This window comes from Anomalospiza imberbis, chromosome 1 (genome assembly GCF_031753505.1).
Source record: "Anomalospiza imberbis isolate Cuckoo-Finch-1a 21T00152 chromosome 1, ASM3175350v1, whole genome shotgun sequence".
Taxonomy (NCBI): domain Eukaryota; kingdom Metazoa; phylum Chordata; class Aves; order Passeriformes; family Viduidae; genus Anomalospiza; species Anomalospiza imberbis.
The window spans coordinates 40,206,283-40,225,449 of record NC_089681.1 but is presented as its reverse complement, the minus strand read 5'-3'; the positions used below and the strand labels follow the sequence as shown (position 1 = coordinate 40,225,449).

Below are 19,167 nucleotides of genomic sequence, written 5' to 3'. Positions count from 1 at the left end.
TCAACAATAAATTCCTCTTTCTGAACTCACTCAAGAGCTGGGAAGAGGACACGTGGCACTAAAAAGGTATAAGAAGAAAGATTAAAATAGACAGTCCAAAGGCATCATGTAAGAATCATGGCTCATCCTGTTTCCTTTGCAGTAATGGGTCATAAATTAAACAAAATTTCTCAAGATGATTTCTAGGTGACTATAGCAACAAAGTCAGAAAGTTCAAGATGACACTTGTAGCTTGGCAAAGAAATAATTTGGCAGATGGAGAAGCGCCAAAATTGATTTTTTTTCTTCCTTTTTTTTTTGAATACACTACCGAAGTCTAATATAAAGCTGAAAAATGCAGATCTCTAGACAGAAATCGAAACCAGTAGATGTCCATCGAAAATAAATTAACATTTTCAGGTAAAAAATTGTAAAAAAAATATTTTTGGTGTATTAGGTCTCAGTCAAAGAAAAACATTAAGTATGTGATTTAATATACACACCACATTACAACAGTGCATCTTGTATTAATATGGAAAACTGGTTTACAGAGTAAGAACTGACCCACACAGATACCAACACAGTTTCCAGAGGTGCCTGAGAACCACAAGTATCAAACAGGGCAGAGAAGCAAGGCTATAAGTTTTACTTGAAGTGTCACATGCCTTTAAACACACTGCTTTATTTTCTTGCTTACATAATGGAGAGAACAAAATGGTGAGAGCACAGGATTTGAAGATATAAAACTGCTATGGTATAAAAGAGCAGCCCAAGTGTCTCAAATTGGTCACCCTGGTTAACAGGTAACTAAAAATAAGTAAATTATCTGGAGATAATCAGGTCTTATGTAAGAGATACACAGCAATCATTCTGCTCAGAAATTGCCACCATAAAAAGGACAAGAATGTAATCATATGTCCAAGGCAAGGTTTTTATGCATAACTGAGAACAGATGTGGAAGCACAAGCACAGGAAAAGAGCACCTAATTAGCTAATTGAAAAATGCATCCTCAGGCATATAAAATCCAAGTTAGACAAGCAGTCATAAGCTGACATTTCTCATTTTGCAGTGCTTTAAAACTGCCAAAATTGAAGCATATGCCATCACAGTAAATAAATAGATACTGTAATCATACATAAAATTGTGAAATATTCTGGATTGGCAGGGCCTTTCTAAAGAATGTCTAGTCCAACTCCCACTAATGTGAGTGGTCATCTTCAACTAGATCAAGTTGCTCAGAGACCCATCCAGTCTGACACAGAATGCTTCCAGGGATTAGGCATACACCATCTCTCTGGGAAACCGGTCCCAGTGTTCCACCACCCTAATCATAAAAAATTGTTTTTATCTGGTTTGAATCTACCCTCTTTTAGTTTAAAAACATTACTAGTCACCCTATCTTATACCTACGTTCAAAAGATCCACTGGAACTTTGGTGTTCCAGAGAAGCAACAACAATGTATATGTAATTACATTCTACTGTTAACTTGGAAACTTTTTTCAAACTCTACAATGTACTATTAGAAGGTCAACAGAAGCATATTTAACTGTATGTATTACTTGGGCTTCCAAAAATTCACTTATAAGAGCTACAAACATAAGGAATAGAAATATTATTAGCATTACATGGTCTAAAATTAAAATAAAATATTTTACCTCTTAGCTGTTTTGTTGATTTTAAAAAATACAATCTCTGAAAAATTACTTCAGCCTAATTCAATAAATCTTATTATATACCAAAAAAGGCTATTTCTAGTTTACAGCCTTTTAAAAGCAGACAGTTGGTTTTAGTCAGCTGATTTCAACTGAAAATAAATACCTGGTTTTTTCTGTATAGATACATAAAATAACTATCTCTTCTGAAGCTTAAAAAGCTATCAATTGTCTACAAAATTATCACTTGCTATTTACAGTATTCTGTACTGCATTCAATATAAGTATACCCTTTTTCTACCATTTCAATCACTGTTAAATCACTGCTAAAAGTGCACCCCACCATTCACAGGAGACATGGTAGACAATTAATGCTGGCCAGCACCCCACAATGCTGGCCAGCATAGTTTAGCAGTCATCCTCATGAGGACTTTTCATTACATTAGACATTAAGAGCTGACATTTCAACTGCCTAAATTAACTGACTCAGAGATGGGACTGGTGCTTAAAACTGACTGCTATCCCTTAAGGATCCAGGATCTTCAGGCCATTTTTTTTGTCCCTCCTTGATAACTGACATATAAATATTATGTCCCTGATAACAACTATACAATGTGTCAACTCACAAGTGTGAAATTCCAACACAGCAGAATGTTTTGGTTATATGTAACTCATAGCTCTGTACCTAATCTTCATTAAAAAATAAAAATGAGGCATTACTTATCAATTTTTTTCTGCACCTTTAATGCTCCCAGCACAGGTAAACAGGCCCAAAGCTGCTGCTTGTTGCAGTATTTGCTAAAGTTGTGTGCACAAGCATGCATCCCTGTGTTCAGAACAGGTAGGTCTCATGTAGAGATCTGGGGCAGAAACAGGACTTCTTAATCTGAGCATGGTGAAAAGAAGAAGTTCTTCATTAACACCCTTTTGCAAACACTACAAATTTTTGACTAGGAGGTAAGAAAATAGCTCTTCTCGCTGCAGAAAAAAAATCTGCTACTTACTAAATAATTTTGCCTAAAAAGTCAAACCCCAAATGTGAATTTAAGTCCAAAGAAGCAAAAGTCAGAAGGAAAGCAAGGATGCTTTCCATTATTAATTTCATAAAGTTGAGCCAAAAATAAGGGAGAATTAAGAAATTACTCAAATTACAATAGCAGTTTCAATCCAGGCTTCAAAACAAAGGACTAAATTGAACATTGAAAACATTGAATTGCCAAATCAGTTGCAAACTGAAGACCCTTATTACAAATGTCACAGGATTCCAGCCCCAGCAGAGTCGAAAAAGACAACCTCAGGAGGTTCCTTACAACCTCAACTGTTCTCTAAATCTGATGCTGCTTGAGAGCATCAACACTAAACTCAATTCTTAGCCATTATTTGGAGTCTGGGGACTAGACTTTCCCATGCTCCTCAGTATTTGATGTGGATGTTGTTAATATGAGTGTGTGCTAATAGAGTAAGTGCTAAAGGAAGTAACTGTTTACCCTTCCTCATTTATCATCGCTGCTTCAGGACTGCAGAATAGCTTGTAAAGAGATAAAGAAATCAGTGACCTTAAAATGTAGCACTGAGATAGATCACTGAAGTTTAAAAGGCTTGAGAAGTAAAAGGAGTTGTTACACGGAGAATGCTCTATTTCTGAATTATTAATTTGGCACTAAGCAGTAATTGCCTGCATTACAATTTATTACTGAAAAAAATTATAGGAATGAAACAGCACTCCAAAGTACTAATCAATTTTTGCCGTAGCTGCTCACAGCCAATCTGGCTTCTAGCTAAACTCCACAAAATAAGGGTGCAATGTAGGTCACAAAGAAAACTAGTGCTGCAAAAAAGCACAGAATAATTCTGCAGAGGGCAGACTTCCCAGTTCTACTATGCAACATAGGTAACTTAGGGAAAAGTGTATACTTCAGTGTAAAAATGGTCCTACTCAGACCATCATAAGATTCAAATACAACACAGCTGAATTCTAAACAGCACAAGCTCCTGACAGGAGACCAACTGCAGAGCAGTGCAAAAACTGATATGCATCTCAGAGTATTAAAATGGATACAGCTTTCCAGGAACACTGGAAAAAATCCCTTCTAAATTACCACATCTCTTCTGTGTTAAAAGTCTGCAGGACAGCATTTGCTTTCAATCAAATTTTTCTACCATTCATTTTCCTTTCTGCAGTTCAGAAAAATAATTTCCTCTCTCTAAAGCCAGACTTTGGAATAAACATGTATTAGCAGTAGCACAAGAGGCTTTTATTTTTAGTATTTGCTATGTTTCCAACATGCTGTTCCACAAAAGAATTAGGGAAATTTGAGATCATCAAATTTATCCTCCAACTTCTCCCTCATCCCTCCTGACCATGCTCCTCATCCAAATTATATAGCTATACACAAAGTTTTATTATGGTGCAAGATGAAGCACATAGGTGGTACATAACAAACATACTTTCAAGAACTAGTAAGGCTGTGACATACAAAAAATATGTAAACTACATTTTTCTCAATGACTGTTCAGAATCATTACTGAATACGTTAGGAGTTTGTTTGACAGAATTTCCATTTTGAATATACATAAAGATTATAAAATGAAACACATGACAAATATTCCTAAAACCCAAAGGCACTGCTGTTTATTTATATTTTTAAAATATTATGTCATGTAACAATAACAGATACATCCTGGCATTCTTTTAAATGGCAGATATCAGCAAAGAAGTTTTTCTTCCCTCATAGTTTGCATTACAGCAATTTATTTTAATCAATTTATTTAGGTACTTCCCAAGTTCACTTTCATATATTGTTCATGTGTTTCTGAGTCATATAAACCCTAGTAATGTCTTTTTATCTTAAACTAGAAATCAAACCCACTTTCATAGTATCATAAATCATCACTGCTACTGTCCATCTATAAGCTTAAAAGAACATATTTTTAATTGAGGCAACAGTAAAATGAGACTAGAAAGTTTAGATGTTTTTATAGACAAAAGATAAGGAATTTCTGAGTTTTTTTTTTATTTTTTAGCGAGGAAGTTAATTCTCAGCACGAGTTCTGTACTCACTTCACTTCAGCACTGAGGGCACCATCTCAGAGCCTGTAACAAATGAACTTCTTAGTATGTCATCAACACAAAGCAGAAAGACACACAAACCTTAGTGATTAATGACTCACAGTGTAAGAAAAATGTGTATTTTTGTATGCCCTAAAAGGAGTGCCACTTGTAGGTACTCTGTCATGTAGGGCCATTGTCAAATTAGCAGTTTTATCCAACTTGGAAGAACTTGATTGACAACACATCCTTTCCTCCATGGAAAAAATTCTAGGCAACATTTTACTTATCTTTGAAGTAGATTATTCAGTAACACAAGAGTGGGGTCTTATGTTATAGCACTGGATTGCCCCTTGCTACACAGATTCATTGCTGCTACTCAAGGAATAACTGCCCTCCCAGAAATGGAAGGAATCAGTGCCTGTTAGCAAAGCCTGATGGCTTCCAAGAGATAACTAATCCCTGCAAGACTTGTAATATTCACAGCAGTAGTATCTGAGGCTGGGAAAGTTTCATCAATGGTAAAAGACATCAAGGCTTCTAAACATTTGGCATATTAAAAAAATTAATTACCCTATGTGTGCAACTTCTTAAACCACTTGTGACTCAGTTGACTTAAGAAACAAGACTGCATCAAACTGCAGACAGAACTGAATTCCCATTTAGCTGAAGGTGAAAAATTCAATTATTAAAAAAAGCATTGCATCATAGGTTGTTTCTCTGGCTTGCCTTTTTTATACATTAAACCTGTCCTATAAATCTGTGTTATTTACATATTTGACACTGGGCAGTACTCAACTATGTTAATACTATTTTTGAAGAACAAGGCACATTAGAAAACTAATTTTAAAAGTCAGTAAATTAACTAGTAAATTTAACAACCAGGTAAGAATGCAACTTGACAAAATGACATCCTGTTTTCCACAGATCAACTGTCTTAGATTTATTTAATCAAAGATATGATACAGTTACAAGCCCATGCATTTCATAAAAATCTGAACTTAAAATTTTTATGGAACAAAATTTTAAATAAAGCATATACAGATGTTTCTGGGTATTCAACTGGTCAACTGGACTAGTTAGTCTAGAGAAATATTATTTGAAACATATGAGCAGAAACATTGAGATTTTCATGTGGTTGTTTCTTTATTTCTTTCTCTTCCACTCCTAAAGATAAATCACAGCTGAATAACTCTACGGATTAAATCCTAGGCATAAGCTCATGCCTGAACTCATAGTTTCACTTCCCACTGGTTACATATTTATAGTACATCCCTTTTATACTGTTATTAAAAATAAAATAAATAAGACTACATTTTAAAAATGTAGGCAGTATAACTACTAAAAATGTAATTTATGCATTTAATATGCTGACATAATTAAAATTTCTGTCTACTTAAATTCATTTTTATGATTATAAGGTAATTCTTGTAATTCCCAAATGCTTTTGAAAATTACTACGTCTCATAGGAAATTTGGGTATTGCTACGTAATGAAACCGCTGGAGAAATCATAGAGAAGATGCAACAGACTAACAAGAAATAAATATCAGATAGTATTTAAAAGGCACACAAATACTTCAAACACATACAGTTTCAAATCTTTATTGTTTTAAAATTCTACATGTCTTTTACAATTACAATAATTTGTTACTTAAATGACTCTTGTATGGTTAATGTACAATGAGTTTTTTTCCTGAAACTCAACCATGAAATACAATTTCATCAATATGATTTTTCTAAATAGATTAATACAAGACTTCTGTTTTGTTGGGAAGAACAAGTGCTTCACCTTGAATAAACAGCACAGGTGTCTTCCCTTCAGAATCTGTGTGATCAATCCATCGAAAGTGCTTTTGAAGATTGCAGATCTAACTGTGACTGATTTTCAAAATCAGTCCATCAAATTACAAGGGTTTTTTAACATTAAAGAGCATTTTCATGTAATGAAACAAGCTGCAGTAGTTATTTTTATTCATCTGCTGAGGCAAACTCATGTTGAAGAAAAATTATATGATTATCTGCATGCAATGAACACCCTCTTTAAATAGTTGATGAATTTTACACATATAAAGAATCTGTTAAAGAGTGCAAGTACTTTGATAATGATTTCACAAAAGGACATATGCTGGTAATAATGGTAACTAACATTTAACATCTAAACACAAGCTAATGTATATTTAACAGGCAATTAACATGGCAAACAAACCATGTTTCATGTGGTTGCCCTTAGAGAAAATGAACTCATTTGGTCCACACTCTTATAGTTATCAGGGTAAAAAAATCGAAGCAGTTAGGGCCAGAGTTTTTGATGAATTTCTAAAATGTCACCTGTTAAAAAGTAAAAGCAGTACATCAATGACGTATCTTGTCACATGACCTCGGTATAAAAAGATGGCCTGGTATTTGGAGCGATGAACGAGCACTGAAGGACAAGTCAAAAAAGAATGGAGACAGAACAAACTAAAACTTTGTTGTGTTATACTTTCTTGTTCCATGGTACTGCTTTCACTCTGTAGAATTTTGTACCCAAAGGAACTTTGAATCTGTTTTGTGCCTACAAAAAAAGAAAAAAAATAAAACTTGGAATTATTGTACTGATTTTTGTATTTTTAAGTTCAAACTGATTCCCACTACTCTGATTCCCATGATTCAAGAGACCCTTAGGAGTCTGGCAGGGCTCTGGACAGTGTGGATGCAAATATCCAACCCACTGCTCACTCAACTCTTCTGGTTCCCCTACTCTTGCTATTCACTGACTCAAAAGAAAAGCAGGAATAGCAGAACTTAGGAAAATTTTCATCTAACTTCTTATGCAGAAAGAATTTGTCACAATTGTTAAAAATACTAAAATATACTTTCTTCTCTGTTAATCACAGATAATTTCTCATTACTATTTTCTTACCTTTTTTGCCTGGCAATACTCCTTTTCCATCACTTTTCCTAGCACCCACGGTCTCCTAGATGCACCCGATGCTAAAGAGAAAATGTATTTAATATTTTGGATAAGCAACTACAGGTACCAGGATATTACATTATATTTTCATTAAAAGCAGATTTATTTTTTTTTAACTCAGTTTAAATAAACAAACATTAAACAAGGTCAGATTTAAATGCAACATTTTGGTGGCCCTTAGAACAATAATTTGCAGTACCTAGGCCAACATCAACTTTAACCTATCACATATACAACTAGTGTTCTGAATTTCACTTTCCCCACTTCACTGATGCAGGAATAGAATCAAGACACAGCTTCTTGAAGCAGTAAGACAGAGACAAATGTGTCCCTCAGGCAGTTGATAAGTCTTCATGTTTGTTTTATCTGCAGTTTTCTTACATTTGAGATTAACTCTATTCAGCAATTGTTAAGGACCAAAGCAAGCTAAATCCATTTGAAAGCAGGTCAGTGAATTAAGTACTCACAGTAACATACAAACTGACATGGCTTTTACCTTATATATGTAAAAAAGCAAGTAAGAAAAATCTACCATATTTCACATAGCTATGTATGCACTACTAATGCCATAGTTCAGGATATATTACATCTGGAAGTCAGACAGGCATTTTCTCCTTAGGTTTCACAGATGACACATGCCACAGATCCTCCAGCAAACTCAGTTAGGGCTTAGTGGTCTTCTGGAGACTACACAATTATTCAAGATCTATCACCTTTCATCATAACTGCAATCTACAGTGAGTCTGCTCAGGGAAATTATTTGACAGCTTGTGACACGCAGTAATATAGAAACTTACACTGATAAGTTAGAATTAATACAAATTTTCTTTGATGCATAATCTTAGACGTTTTTACAAAGTTGGGAGCACAGGTGGGTTTGCTAAAAAACATGATAGTTTAGAGACATTTAAATTAATCCACTTCAGGCAGACCTCATGGTTTAGTGGAAAGCATTGTTATTTTTCCTCATTTAAAAAGATTTCAATTTAGCTAAGTTTAGATAGCTGGTAACAAAAGCCAACAAAAAGCCTTGAAATTTAAGGGAGAAAAAAAGTAAATGTGTCATCAACTTGAACATAAAGAAATACAGGAAGTCTTCTCTGAAAATTTATAATAAATATCATTTTAATTAGGTGAAAGAACTATGAGCAAAAATATTGCTTGCACACTCCCATATACTATTGTCTACATTTTCTTATTTATTATTTATGCTGAGTAGTTAAAGCAGCCTGATGGAAATGTTAACATATTCTGTGTACTAAATTGGCATATTCTCCCTCTTTTTTTTTCCACAGCTTACTTTGAAGATGCAGATATTTTTCCCCAGTTTTCCAAGTTATTAACATCCATATAAATTTTTAATTAAAAATGTTCTGCTTTCAAAAATATTTTGCATCAGAACAAGTAACAAAAGCTGTAAAGTTAGCTGACAACTATTACTTGCTTCTTGTACTTATCACATACATACTTATAAAAATCACTTAGTGTTAGAAAGTTAAGTTGTAAGAGGAGATAATAATTAGAAAAAATCTGACACTTACCACACTCACCTGGTTTGAGATCCAGTGCAGCAAGGGACTCTGAGTGCAAGAAATACAAGGTTGGACTAACAGTAAACAACACGTAGTTGTCATGCCTTTCATCCAAGATAATGAGTACCAAATCGCCAACCTGAAAACTAGGGGGAAAAAAAAAATCACAAAACATAACTAAAAAAAAGCACAGAAGCTTTAAACTACATTAATTACACTACATTTCCCCCCCATGTATTGCATGAGACAGACTAAGCTGAAGAGCAGCAGACATTTCCACGTGCTATGCCAACTCATATACATTTCCTATTTTCTGAAGACACCAAAAGCAGGCTACCTTTAAAAAGTGTTTTTGAAATGTTCAACACCCATCAGCTCAAATTCTTTCTCAAAAGAACTGTCAGTTTTTCTTTAAAACATAATCAGAAATACCTAACTAAATGCTAGTGTTTCAGTTTTGTATTATTTTTATTCACAGGTACTTAAGGTAACCATCACTGTAGTGGTGTTTACAAACATTATTTTGTTGTTTCAAACTGAAGCAAATTTGAACACAGAAAAATACAGCAAGAACATTTATGTAGCTTTCAATCTTAAAATTTTAAGCACCCAAGACAAAGAAGGGATGAAGTGTTCATCTTTGAGCAAATGATGAAAAGCCAAAGAAACACTGTGGCAACTGTAAGTAAAATGTTTTAAAACTCTGCTTCTTTGTGACACCGAGGTACACAGAAAGCCAAGTTCTCATGTGAAGTTTCAGCAACAGAATTCAAGAACAACTTTTGTCTCCAAACTTCTTGTTTCACTGTGTAAAGTGCTGCAAATAAATTCTTTACCCATTAATGAAATGAAGTTTAAAATAGCTACAAATTAAGCATTAGATCATGAGGGAGCTCTAAGAATAAATATTACTACTCCTCGGGGATGAGGGAGGAAGTGCAAAGAAAGTGAAAAACTTCTCCACAGAAGGAGACTACAGATACACAGACAGTCAACTGAGTAAATCTAGAGAATTTTAGGTCATCGTCTTTAACGTTCAGTTTTGGATTAAATAAACAATACTCCAAACTCTTCTGCCTGGATTTACTATGAAGATAGGCTATATTGACTTAAAAACATCTCTACTGAACAGATGAATTCTTCTTTCATACCATTTTCCTCCTCAAAAAGGACACTTGACAATTTTCAGATGCTAGAGGGAAAAAACCAATTCTTCACCTGCTGGTCTCGTTACAGCAAAAATGGAAACTGGTGTAATTCAGAAAACATGAATAGAAGAATCTATGCAGATTTTCTTTCTCAAAAGATTTTTTTGTATTACTCAAGTAATTTATAAGCTTAATATTAATAAAGAAGTTGTCTGTAGCTTTCACATTTTACAAGAATGCTTCTTTTTTCCAGCTACAATTCTACATGCAGCTGCAAACAGATTAATACCTAACAAAATGTTTGAGTTAATTTTTTTTTCATTCTGTTAGAGTAAGACAAGAATTTTGAAGACTCCAGGAAGGTTAAGACTTATTTTGAAATATAATACAGCACTATGCATATTCAGGATGATTGATTTCCTTTTTCTTAGACTTCAAGGTTACAGATAAGCAAAAAAGTAATCTAAGAAAAGCCTCAGAATTCTAGAAATGCCATGAAATACTGAATTCAAGAAAGTCACTGGCAGAATTCAAAAAGGCCATTTCATTGCTTATAAAAAGGTTTTATAAAATCTGATTTATGCTCAGCTGGGATTGTTCAATAGCTGATGGCTAAATTATAGTGATCTATGCATCTTTTCACCACAGAGCAAGAACAGAAGAATCGTAACATTAACTATACACTTATTTTATTGAAAGCATATCCATCTCTTTATATGAAAATTAACATGTACTTACTCTCTAATTGCTATTTTTTCAGAATGTCTTGAGGATACTGATGACATGCTTTGGGACATCTATAAAAAGAGAAAAGCTACAAAGTACTGGCAAGCTATGATGAAATGTACATTGCAGGTAAAAATATGACAAGATGATTTTTCATTGATTTCAAACAGTGCCTAGTCTTGCAGATTTTATATTCACTCAGAAAACCCATCATACTTTTGTGATCCTGTTCTGTAGTGGGTTTGGTTGCTTGTGATTCGGTTTTGGTTTTTATTATTGTACTTTTTTTTAATACCTACCTTTGATTATAAAAGTTCCTGCATAACTATCTTCTTCCTCATTATTTAAAACTGGGAAGGGCTTTTCATATCAGTGCCAGTGAAGATTTATTCTGGGCATACACAAGACCTATGATAAAACTGTCCATTCTAACAGAAAAGTCACTGGAAAAGGCTGATGGTAGAACACAACAGACTACATGTTTATTACAATTCAGCTCTAGATGTTGAGCTCAACATAGTCTCAGTTTTTTCTACAAACTGTCACAAAATCTAAAGTTTATTGTAATCAACAGGGCAGCACTCCCTGGATCAAAACTGGAGCCAGATTTACTAAGACCAAATAAAGGTTAGATACTGTAAGGTTCTGGACATAAGAATTATCTCCTATATGTATATTTGGTTTTAATTCTGTTTAAATTAATAAAATACTGGCATGTGGACCAACTTCAATAGGAAAAACTAGACCTAAAAACAAACATAAGTGCACACAAAGCTTCTACAAGAACTGTGATAACAAGAAATGACAATGGATAATTAATGCTACTTCCATCTCCAAAGGAATACCTATCCCATGTGCAGGCAACTAGCTGGGGAAGCTGCTCAGATGTAATTGTATCAGTTCCGTTACCCTCTGGTAACCTCCTTACAAAACACAATTCATAATTGCTCCACAGAAACTCTGACTAGAGGTCCTGCAGTTTTTCCATCCATTCCTACTTCCCGGACCATTTATACATGCTATTCAAATCTAGATTGCTCACACTTAAAGTTTAGCATGTGATTTTTCAGCTGTAACTCAAATATTGTTCCCTACAGTGAATTTCCTTCCTATTGTCAATCTTGCCCTGCCTTCCCGACAGCCTGAAGCCTATCCACAGCTCATTTTCTTCATTTCTTCAAAGAATGGGTCCAAATTGAATGCAGTACGTGACAGAAATCAGAATCTCAAATTCTGATGACACCTTCAGCAGTTTTCTTTACAGGATCCAACTTCAGATTTTGATTTTTATTATTTTAAATTTTTTTAGAGGCTACCTTTCTTTCTTGAAAAAGTTGCAGCTAGCATGAAATTTGTCACATTTGCTTAGACTGTACACAAAAGCGTTTGAGATTTCTCTTCAGATATACAGACCAGATATTTTCTTACTATTTTTTCAAACTGGAATAAGTGTTAAATGAAAACACAAAATAGCTTGATTTCTGTATTTTTCCTTAACCTCTAACTTCAAGAAAAACAGAACAAAGTAGAATGTTAAGAATAATTACATTCAAACCTAGTAAGGAACGTTTTATGAAAACAATTGTAATAGCCTTTATAGAGAAAAAAAATGTTCCCTTTCTCAGTAACTCATTTACTGTAAAAAATCCTTTAATAACATTCCAAGTATTAAAAGGAGCTCCTTTTTGTTCCTTGTAGAAGTAACCCACAAGTTCTTCTGCAAAAGCCAATGACCTATGAAGATTTTCTTTTTCACACAGAACACCTTCTAAGCTCCTTATCTGAAGTACCTCAATGGAAATAAACACTGGTATTGAAGTGCTGATGTATATCTCAATTTTAGAAGTGCATTTAAAAGGAGGGGAAGAGGGAAAGAAGGATGAAGAGACAAATAATAAACTTATCTATGTAAAAACTCATTTTATAAGTAAGGTTGAAAATATATGAAGTTCCATTTAGAAATCAAATTTCAATTGCTTTAAAGACCAATGAACCACCAATTTCTTCTACTTGGCTTTGTATCAATCATAACAAGAATAATCTATTTGTCTCATACACAGTGTTTCTTCCATTTTATTTTACTCCAACATGACAAGAACTTGATTCAGGAAATCTACAGAGATATTTAGAAAACTGTCTGGGTGTATTTTGAGTTTTACTGTAAAAACTACACTTAAATAAATTCTGTGTACTTTACTGACATAATGAATTAAAAATAATCCTTTAAAAATTTTACTTTTAGATATCTTGCAATCCCTTCTTACACCTGGTATGAAGTCTAACTTCCCACTACAGAGGTATCAGTTCCTACCAAACTTTAGGTACCACCTGTCATTTAAAGAAAGTGTGATGTCCATGGCCAGTCCAACCAAAGGATATGCCTGTTTCCTACACACACAGGAATTTTTTTAAGACTTAAAATTGAGACCTGCTAGCACAGATAAAGTGGGAATAAATAAAAGGAGAAGAATTTATACTACAGGAATCAAGGGCACTCTGTCACTAAATTATTTTTCCTTCCTGCATTTACTCTGCATTTTATATGGTGGCTGCCTGCATTTCCAGCTACTAGGCAGAATTACAGTTTCACACCTTACAAAGGTGGCAGGTGCAGTTTTCCCAAAACAATCTGTAAGTTACTGTTAACACTCCCAATTATGCTTAAAATGCAGGCATATTTATATTCTTGTAAACTAGCCTTCAATACTGCTGCTGAAAACTGAGCCGTGGTGCCCTGGAAATGAACACCCCATGATCCCAACTGTAGATGGTCTGTATTCTTTGGGAAGAAGTCACTCTCCAGTCCTGTGAATCTTTTTCCATGAGAAGACTAAGCTCATGTACCTCTGGAAGGTTATCAGATTACCTATTCACCACTTGCCTTAACACTTAAAATATTTTTTAGATTTACAAAAAAACAATCTTAGATTTTAACAAAATTAACATTTTTAATCTTTTCTTATTTTTGCATTAAGCTTAAAAAATGGATTGCACAAATACTTACCAATCTTTGATTTAATCTCTTATTTTCCTCTTCTTTCAACTGCAAAGTCTAAAAGAAAATCTTAATCTGATTAACTGGATATTACACTTTATACAGTACAAACATTTTTTTAAAAGTTCTGATATAACTAGAGCCTAACTACTTGTACAATACTACAGTTCTAAAACAATTATCAAAACATCTTTTGAACAAAGACGTGCAAAAAAACCCTTGAAGTCTAGGAATTATCCTAGTGCTATAAATCCCCATGCTAACATTTTACCTGCATAGTCTTACTTCTCTTTCAGTTAGAAAAACATGTCAATGATAGAACAGCAAAAGAAATGTAATATATTACTATGTTAAAGCTTCTACCCATGACAAATCCTTTCTAATCAAATGACAGAAAAAAGCATGTATGTGCTCATAGTCAGAAACACTCAGGTAGTTACTTCATACAGTGTGACAATCCATTAACAGAAAGCATTCCTGTTCTTTATTTGGTCCCTGATTTTAGTCCAAGTGATCCTAGAAAGCTGGAAGTTAATGACACCATTTAAAAAAAAAAAAAAAGTCAACTTCAAAATAACAACTGAGATGAAGTTAGATATGACGGGACAGTTAAAAATTACTAGAATCTGAAATACTCCAGTGTAACTACTAGAGGTTAATCTCACATTTTACAAAGAATACAGTCTATGAAGAGAAATTACCTATTTTTATGAAAAAACTGGTAAATCAATCTTAAATCCTGTCCAGCTGTTTTGTATTTCTTAATTAGAAAAAGAAATTGTAACTTTTTTTCTATAAAAATTCTCTGTATCAATGATTTGTCACTCCAAAGAAGAGTGACAGATCAGTCACTCATACTAAAGCCTACATAAACATAACAAGGATAGGCCAAGAGTAATGTTTTAACAGTCATCTTGAATTACTTCACTGAATTACAGTGATCCAAAAGTACAATGAAAAAAGATTCCCTGAAATCATATTTATAATCCCTGCAGACACTATATTGTATCAGAGTATATAACTGACCACAGCACAACTTCACACGTACATATTTTTAAGTACTTAGTCGTAACACTTAACCTCACAAACAATCTACTCACTCTTTCTAGCAACATTATCCTCTGCTTTTCTTCAGACATATGAACATTTTCACTAAAAGAAAAAGAAAATGGACAGGTTAAAAACTATAATTTTTTTAATAATCAAAAATTGTCTTTCCCACACCCACCTCCCATCTTCACTCAGTGAAGAGTGTTATATATTTGTTGGCACAGAGGGACCAGCATAGAAAGACTCACTAGGAATCGGCATCAATATTTCTGGCTGGTATTTTGGATTTTTTTTCCTTTTCTTTAAACCAAGGGGGTTCTTTGTTGCAACAAGCCAGTGAATTTTCAGCCATTGATTAGTTTATCAAGCTACATCAGGGAGTTTCTTGGCATTTTGCATTGTTTTCAAGACACCAGGATGAAAGATACAGCCCCACATGCTTTGACAGTTAACCCATGATATTGCAATTCAGCTCTATTACGTCTCATTTTCCTAGTCTAGCTCAAAGGCTACTGAGGAATAGTCTGAAGTGTCATAGTACTCTCTGGCAGAGACACTAATGTGAACTTGCTACTTGTTGCTGCTCATCTGTGAGATAAACTGAGTACTGGGGCATGATAAAATAAATGCTAACATTCCAAATAATTGCTTAAGAACATAACAGTAATTCCTAAAACAGTTATAACATACTTTAAAAGCAGTTTAAATAGACAAGAAACAATGTACTTTCTAGTTCAAACTGATTTGGTTGAGAAAACAGACAAGTTTTGGGATGAAACATGCTATAAATCCAATCAAAAAATGAGAAAAGCTAACAGATTATAATTAAACCATACTAATCATTACTTCATTTCAGTTAAAAGGCTGTTTAGCTCTCATGTAATAGGAAGCAATCAGAAGAAACCTGCGAAAGTTTCTGTCTAATCATACATTGGGTCATAATTTTTTATGACAAGCTCATCTAATTTTTTTGTATATCTGTTTTGAGAGTGCAGGACTACTAGAATGATTACTATAAGAAACAGCTCTTTTTTTAAAGATGGGATACTTCCTTGTTTTATTATCAGTGCAAGTTTAGTATGGCAAGGACAAACTGTTTTCATCTTCACTTCCACAAAGCTGTTTAGTGCTCTGGGTATGTGATTCTGGGTTAGGCAGCATCAGTTGTGATGATTATATTGACTAAAGTCAATGTAAGTACATCTAACAATTTTGCTCTTATTCCTCTGATAAAAACCTTGCTCCTCTTGTGTGGTTCCCAGGCAGGTTTCTCACTTCTGTGAAAGGTATGAAGGAGAAGACTGGGTTTCTTTAAAGCGCTAGTGGCATGAACGCGAGACGCTGCTCAAAAGATGTGTCAGTAACATGCAGCCTCCCAGTTTATTCACCGTTACAGTTTTCCTTCTGTTTGACTTAGGTTTTGTATACTTAGGTATATTCTTTTGCATCATGATTGTGGGGCCAAGTTTCACCTTGAAGCTGCATACTTCAAAGTCCTCAAACCCACACATTCCTAATGATTGTGACACCACAGTTGTATGCACATGTATGCATACAGTTCCTCAGGAACAGTAAAGGCAGGAGGAGAGTTAAACATGCTCATCTGTACTTTACACTGCACAAGAGCACACATTTCCAGAACAAGAGCATGCTTTGTGTATTTCTACTCTAATGCCGTATACTTACTGCACAGCCATCATACTGGTTTCCATCATGGAATCCATTCTCCCCTCAGCCCCAAAGTCAGCAACCAATCTGTCTGTGTCTGTGGGCACATCAGCTGCACAGGCTCCACAAACTTCTGATGCTGCTGCCAAGTAGGTTGATGGAGAAAAATTACTACTTCTCAGTTTATTAACTTCTTCTTCAAGTTTCTTCTTCTCATCAAGTAAGCGAGCTCTATCTTCAGAAAGTGTTTCAATCAAATCTGTGACACAAATAAACAAACGGAATTTCTTTTAATTACAGCAGCACTCGGGATCAAAACCAATCTGCAAAGAATGGAGCATTCTTTGCATAAAATTTCATCTTAGAAAAGATGAATACTTCTTCAGAACTTTGCTTACCCTTATCTTTTTCTTGCTGTTGTGTAAGCACTTTTAATTTGTCACTAAGGTCATTAATTATGTTTTCTTTTTTCATTTTCTCTCTTGCCAGAACAGTGTTGAAGTTGGTCTGAAAATAGAAAGGAAGTATTACTGAAACAAGAAATCTACTGTAAAAAAGTACTGCAAAATAGTACAAAAGACAGCATGCATTTCAGTTTTCTACAATATAATTAAATAAGAAATTAAAACTTTTTTACTTAATGCTTTGGTGAAGAGATAAAATGCCAGTACATTTTATTTTTATATTTGTCTTTAAAATATTTTTGTAATTAATTTTATTTTTAACCCCCTCTTTCCCTCAAGCCTGATACATACAAGTAGTAAAATAATAAAGAAATAATTAAAAAAATAAGTTGTTGATTTTTCTTTAAAATTAATACTTTATATTCCACTTAATGTAAAATAGTTGAACATTCTATATTACTTGTTATTTGTAGAATTCAAATTATTAAGATAAAGATGAACTGCATCCAGCTATGTTGCATACAATGAAAAAGAAAAATACCATTATCAATACACTATAAACTTAATCAAAAATACATTTCAAGTCACGCATTAATTCTTCAGTGAACAATTAATTATTGTAAAAGATACACAGGAATCCTGGTTAATAGCTTGCATTGGTGAACATAAAGAAGCCAGCCTAGCTTTCAGTACCAGTCTGATAAATCTTTCCACTTCAATCCTTCTACTGACCATTGTGCCCTTCTACTCTTAGGATGCTGCTGAAGAGACAGACAAAACCTACCAACAACCATCTATTAAAATTAATTTTTCTGTGAATTTGAAGACTGTCTTGATATATGCCTATCAACTCTCAGTCTTAAAATACAAACTATTTGGTGGGCTACGCACCTTACATAGGGCACAGAAGCCTTTGTTATATGTCTGAGTAACAAAACTCTCCCACCACGAGCATAAGTGACACTTCTAAGGAAACTTCACAGAGAGAAAAAAAAAAAAAAAAAAAAAAAAACAAAAAAAACAAACCCCAAAAAAGACAAAGGCAAGGCTAAATACACAAAATATTCAGTAATCAGCAGAACCAGTAAAGTAAACTGTCAGTGCTGACTGATACACCCTTTTTCTGGGTTTGGGGTATTTGTTTGCTTTGGTTGGGGTCTTTTTTTAGGGGGAGGTGAGTTGTTCATTGTTTTTTTAAAAAAGTTCCAGCTTTCCCTGGAATTTGCTGTCAATGCCCCAGAACCTTCCCTTCTATGTTCTGCTGCAGAAATGAAGAATACTATTAGATAATGAGGAAAATGTAATACTAAGGAATATTGAAAAATAAATGTAATGATTACTAATCTAGGAAAAAAATCTCCTATTAGATTTACTATGTAAGGCTAACTTCAGTATTAATACTTGCAGCCCAATTGCAGTAATACTCCTTTCTTTATAGCCATCTGCAATTTTGTGTTCCCTACTCCCTGTATTCAAGTGATTCATAGCATTCTTTCAACCGAGCTGGCTGATCAACACCCTTGTCTCTTTGTCCTTATTTGATCCTACCATAGCTACAGTAAGGAGAAGTGCTTAACACAGAAAATCCTTGTTGGCGTTTAAATGCAACAAAGCTGCAGATAATAGCTGTTACTAACAGAGATTTAATTTAAGAACTTGAGACTCATCTATAGAAACTAAGAGGCTCAAGATGTTTAGAAAGGAAAAAATGACTGGATACAAATATAAAATAATAATCCAGTGCAAAGTGATTTTTCAACAAGATAAGGAGTACATAGTGGCTTTAAGTTTATAATGCAAAATGCAACATATATTGTTTGAACCTCAATTTACTTACAAAAATACAAAAATATTTATGCTTTGAACATCAAAACACCATCTGCCCATGGTAATAAACTTTAAAAGCCAGTAAGCAGCATTCCAGATCAATTAGTATGTCAAATAATTAATTTAATGTTGCCCAAAAATTTTGTAATACCTGGTATCTTTCTGCAGATAAAGAGATGA

The 19,167-nt window shown here is 33.9% G+C and overlaps 1 protein-coding gene across 3 annotated transcripts in view; it reads right to left on the bottom strand.

Annotated features, from left to right (window-relative positions):
• Positions 1 to 6,270: 6,270 nt before the first annotated feature.
• RB1CC1 (RB1 inducible coiled-coil 1) overlaps positions 6,271 to 19,167 on the bottom strand; it is a 65,894-nt gene continuing 52,997 nt past the window's right edge. For 2 of the 3 annotated variants that reach the window (XM_068188955.1, XM_068188971.1), the window contains 8 exons: positions 17,155 to 17,263; positions 16,775 to 17,015; positions 15,139 to 15,190; positions 14,048 to 14,095; positions 11,056 to 11,114; positions 9,179 to 9,315; positions 7,587 to 7,657; positions 6,271 to 7,238 (listed from right to left, as the gene is read on the bottom strand). In XM_068188955.1, the coding sequence (XP_068045056.1) occupies positions 7,161 to 7,238; positions 7,587 to 7,657; positions 9,179 to 9,315; positions 11,056 to 11,114; positions 14,048 to 14,095; positions 15,139 to 15,190; positions 16,775 to 17,015; positions 17,155 to 17,263 (795 nt within the window). In that variant the 3' untranslated portion in view covers positions 6,271 to 7,160. The remainder of the gene's footprint in view (positions 7,239 to 7,586; positions 7,658 to 9,178; positions 9,316 to 11,055; positions 11,115 to 14,047; positions 14,096 to 15,138; positions 15,191 to 16,774; positions 17,016 to 17,154; positions 17,264 to 19,167) is intronic. The other variant, XM_068188964.1, reaches the window with a different exon arrangement.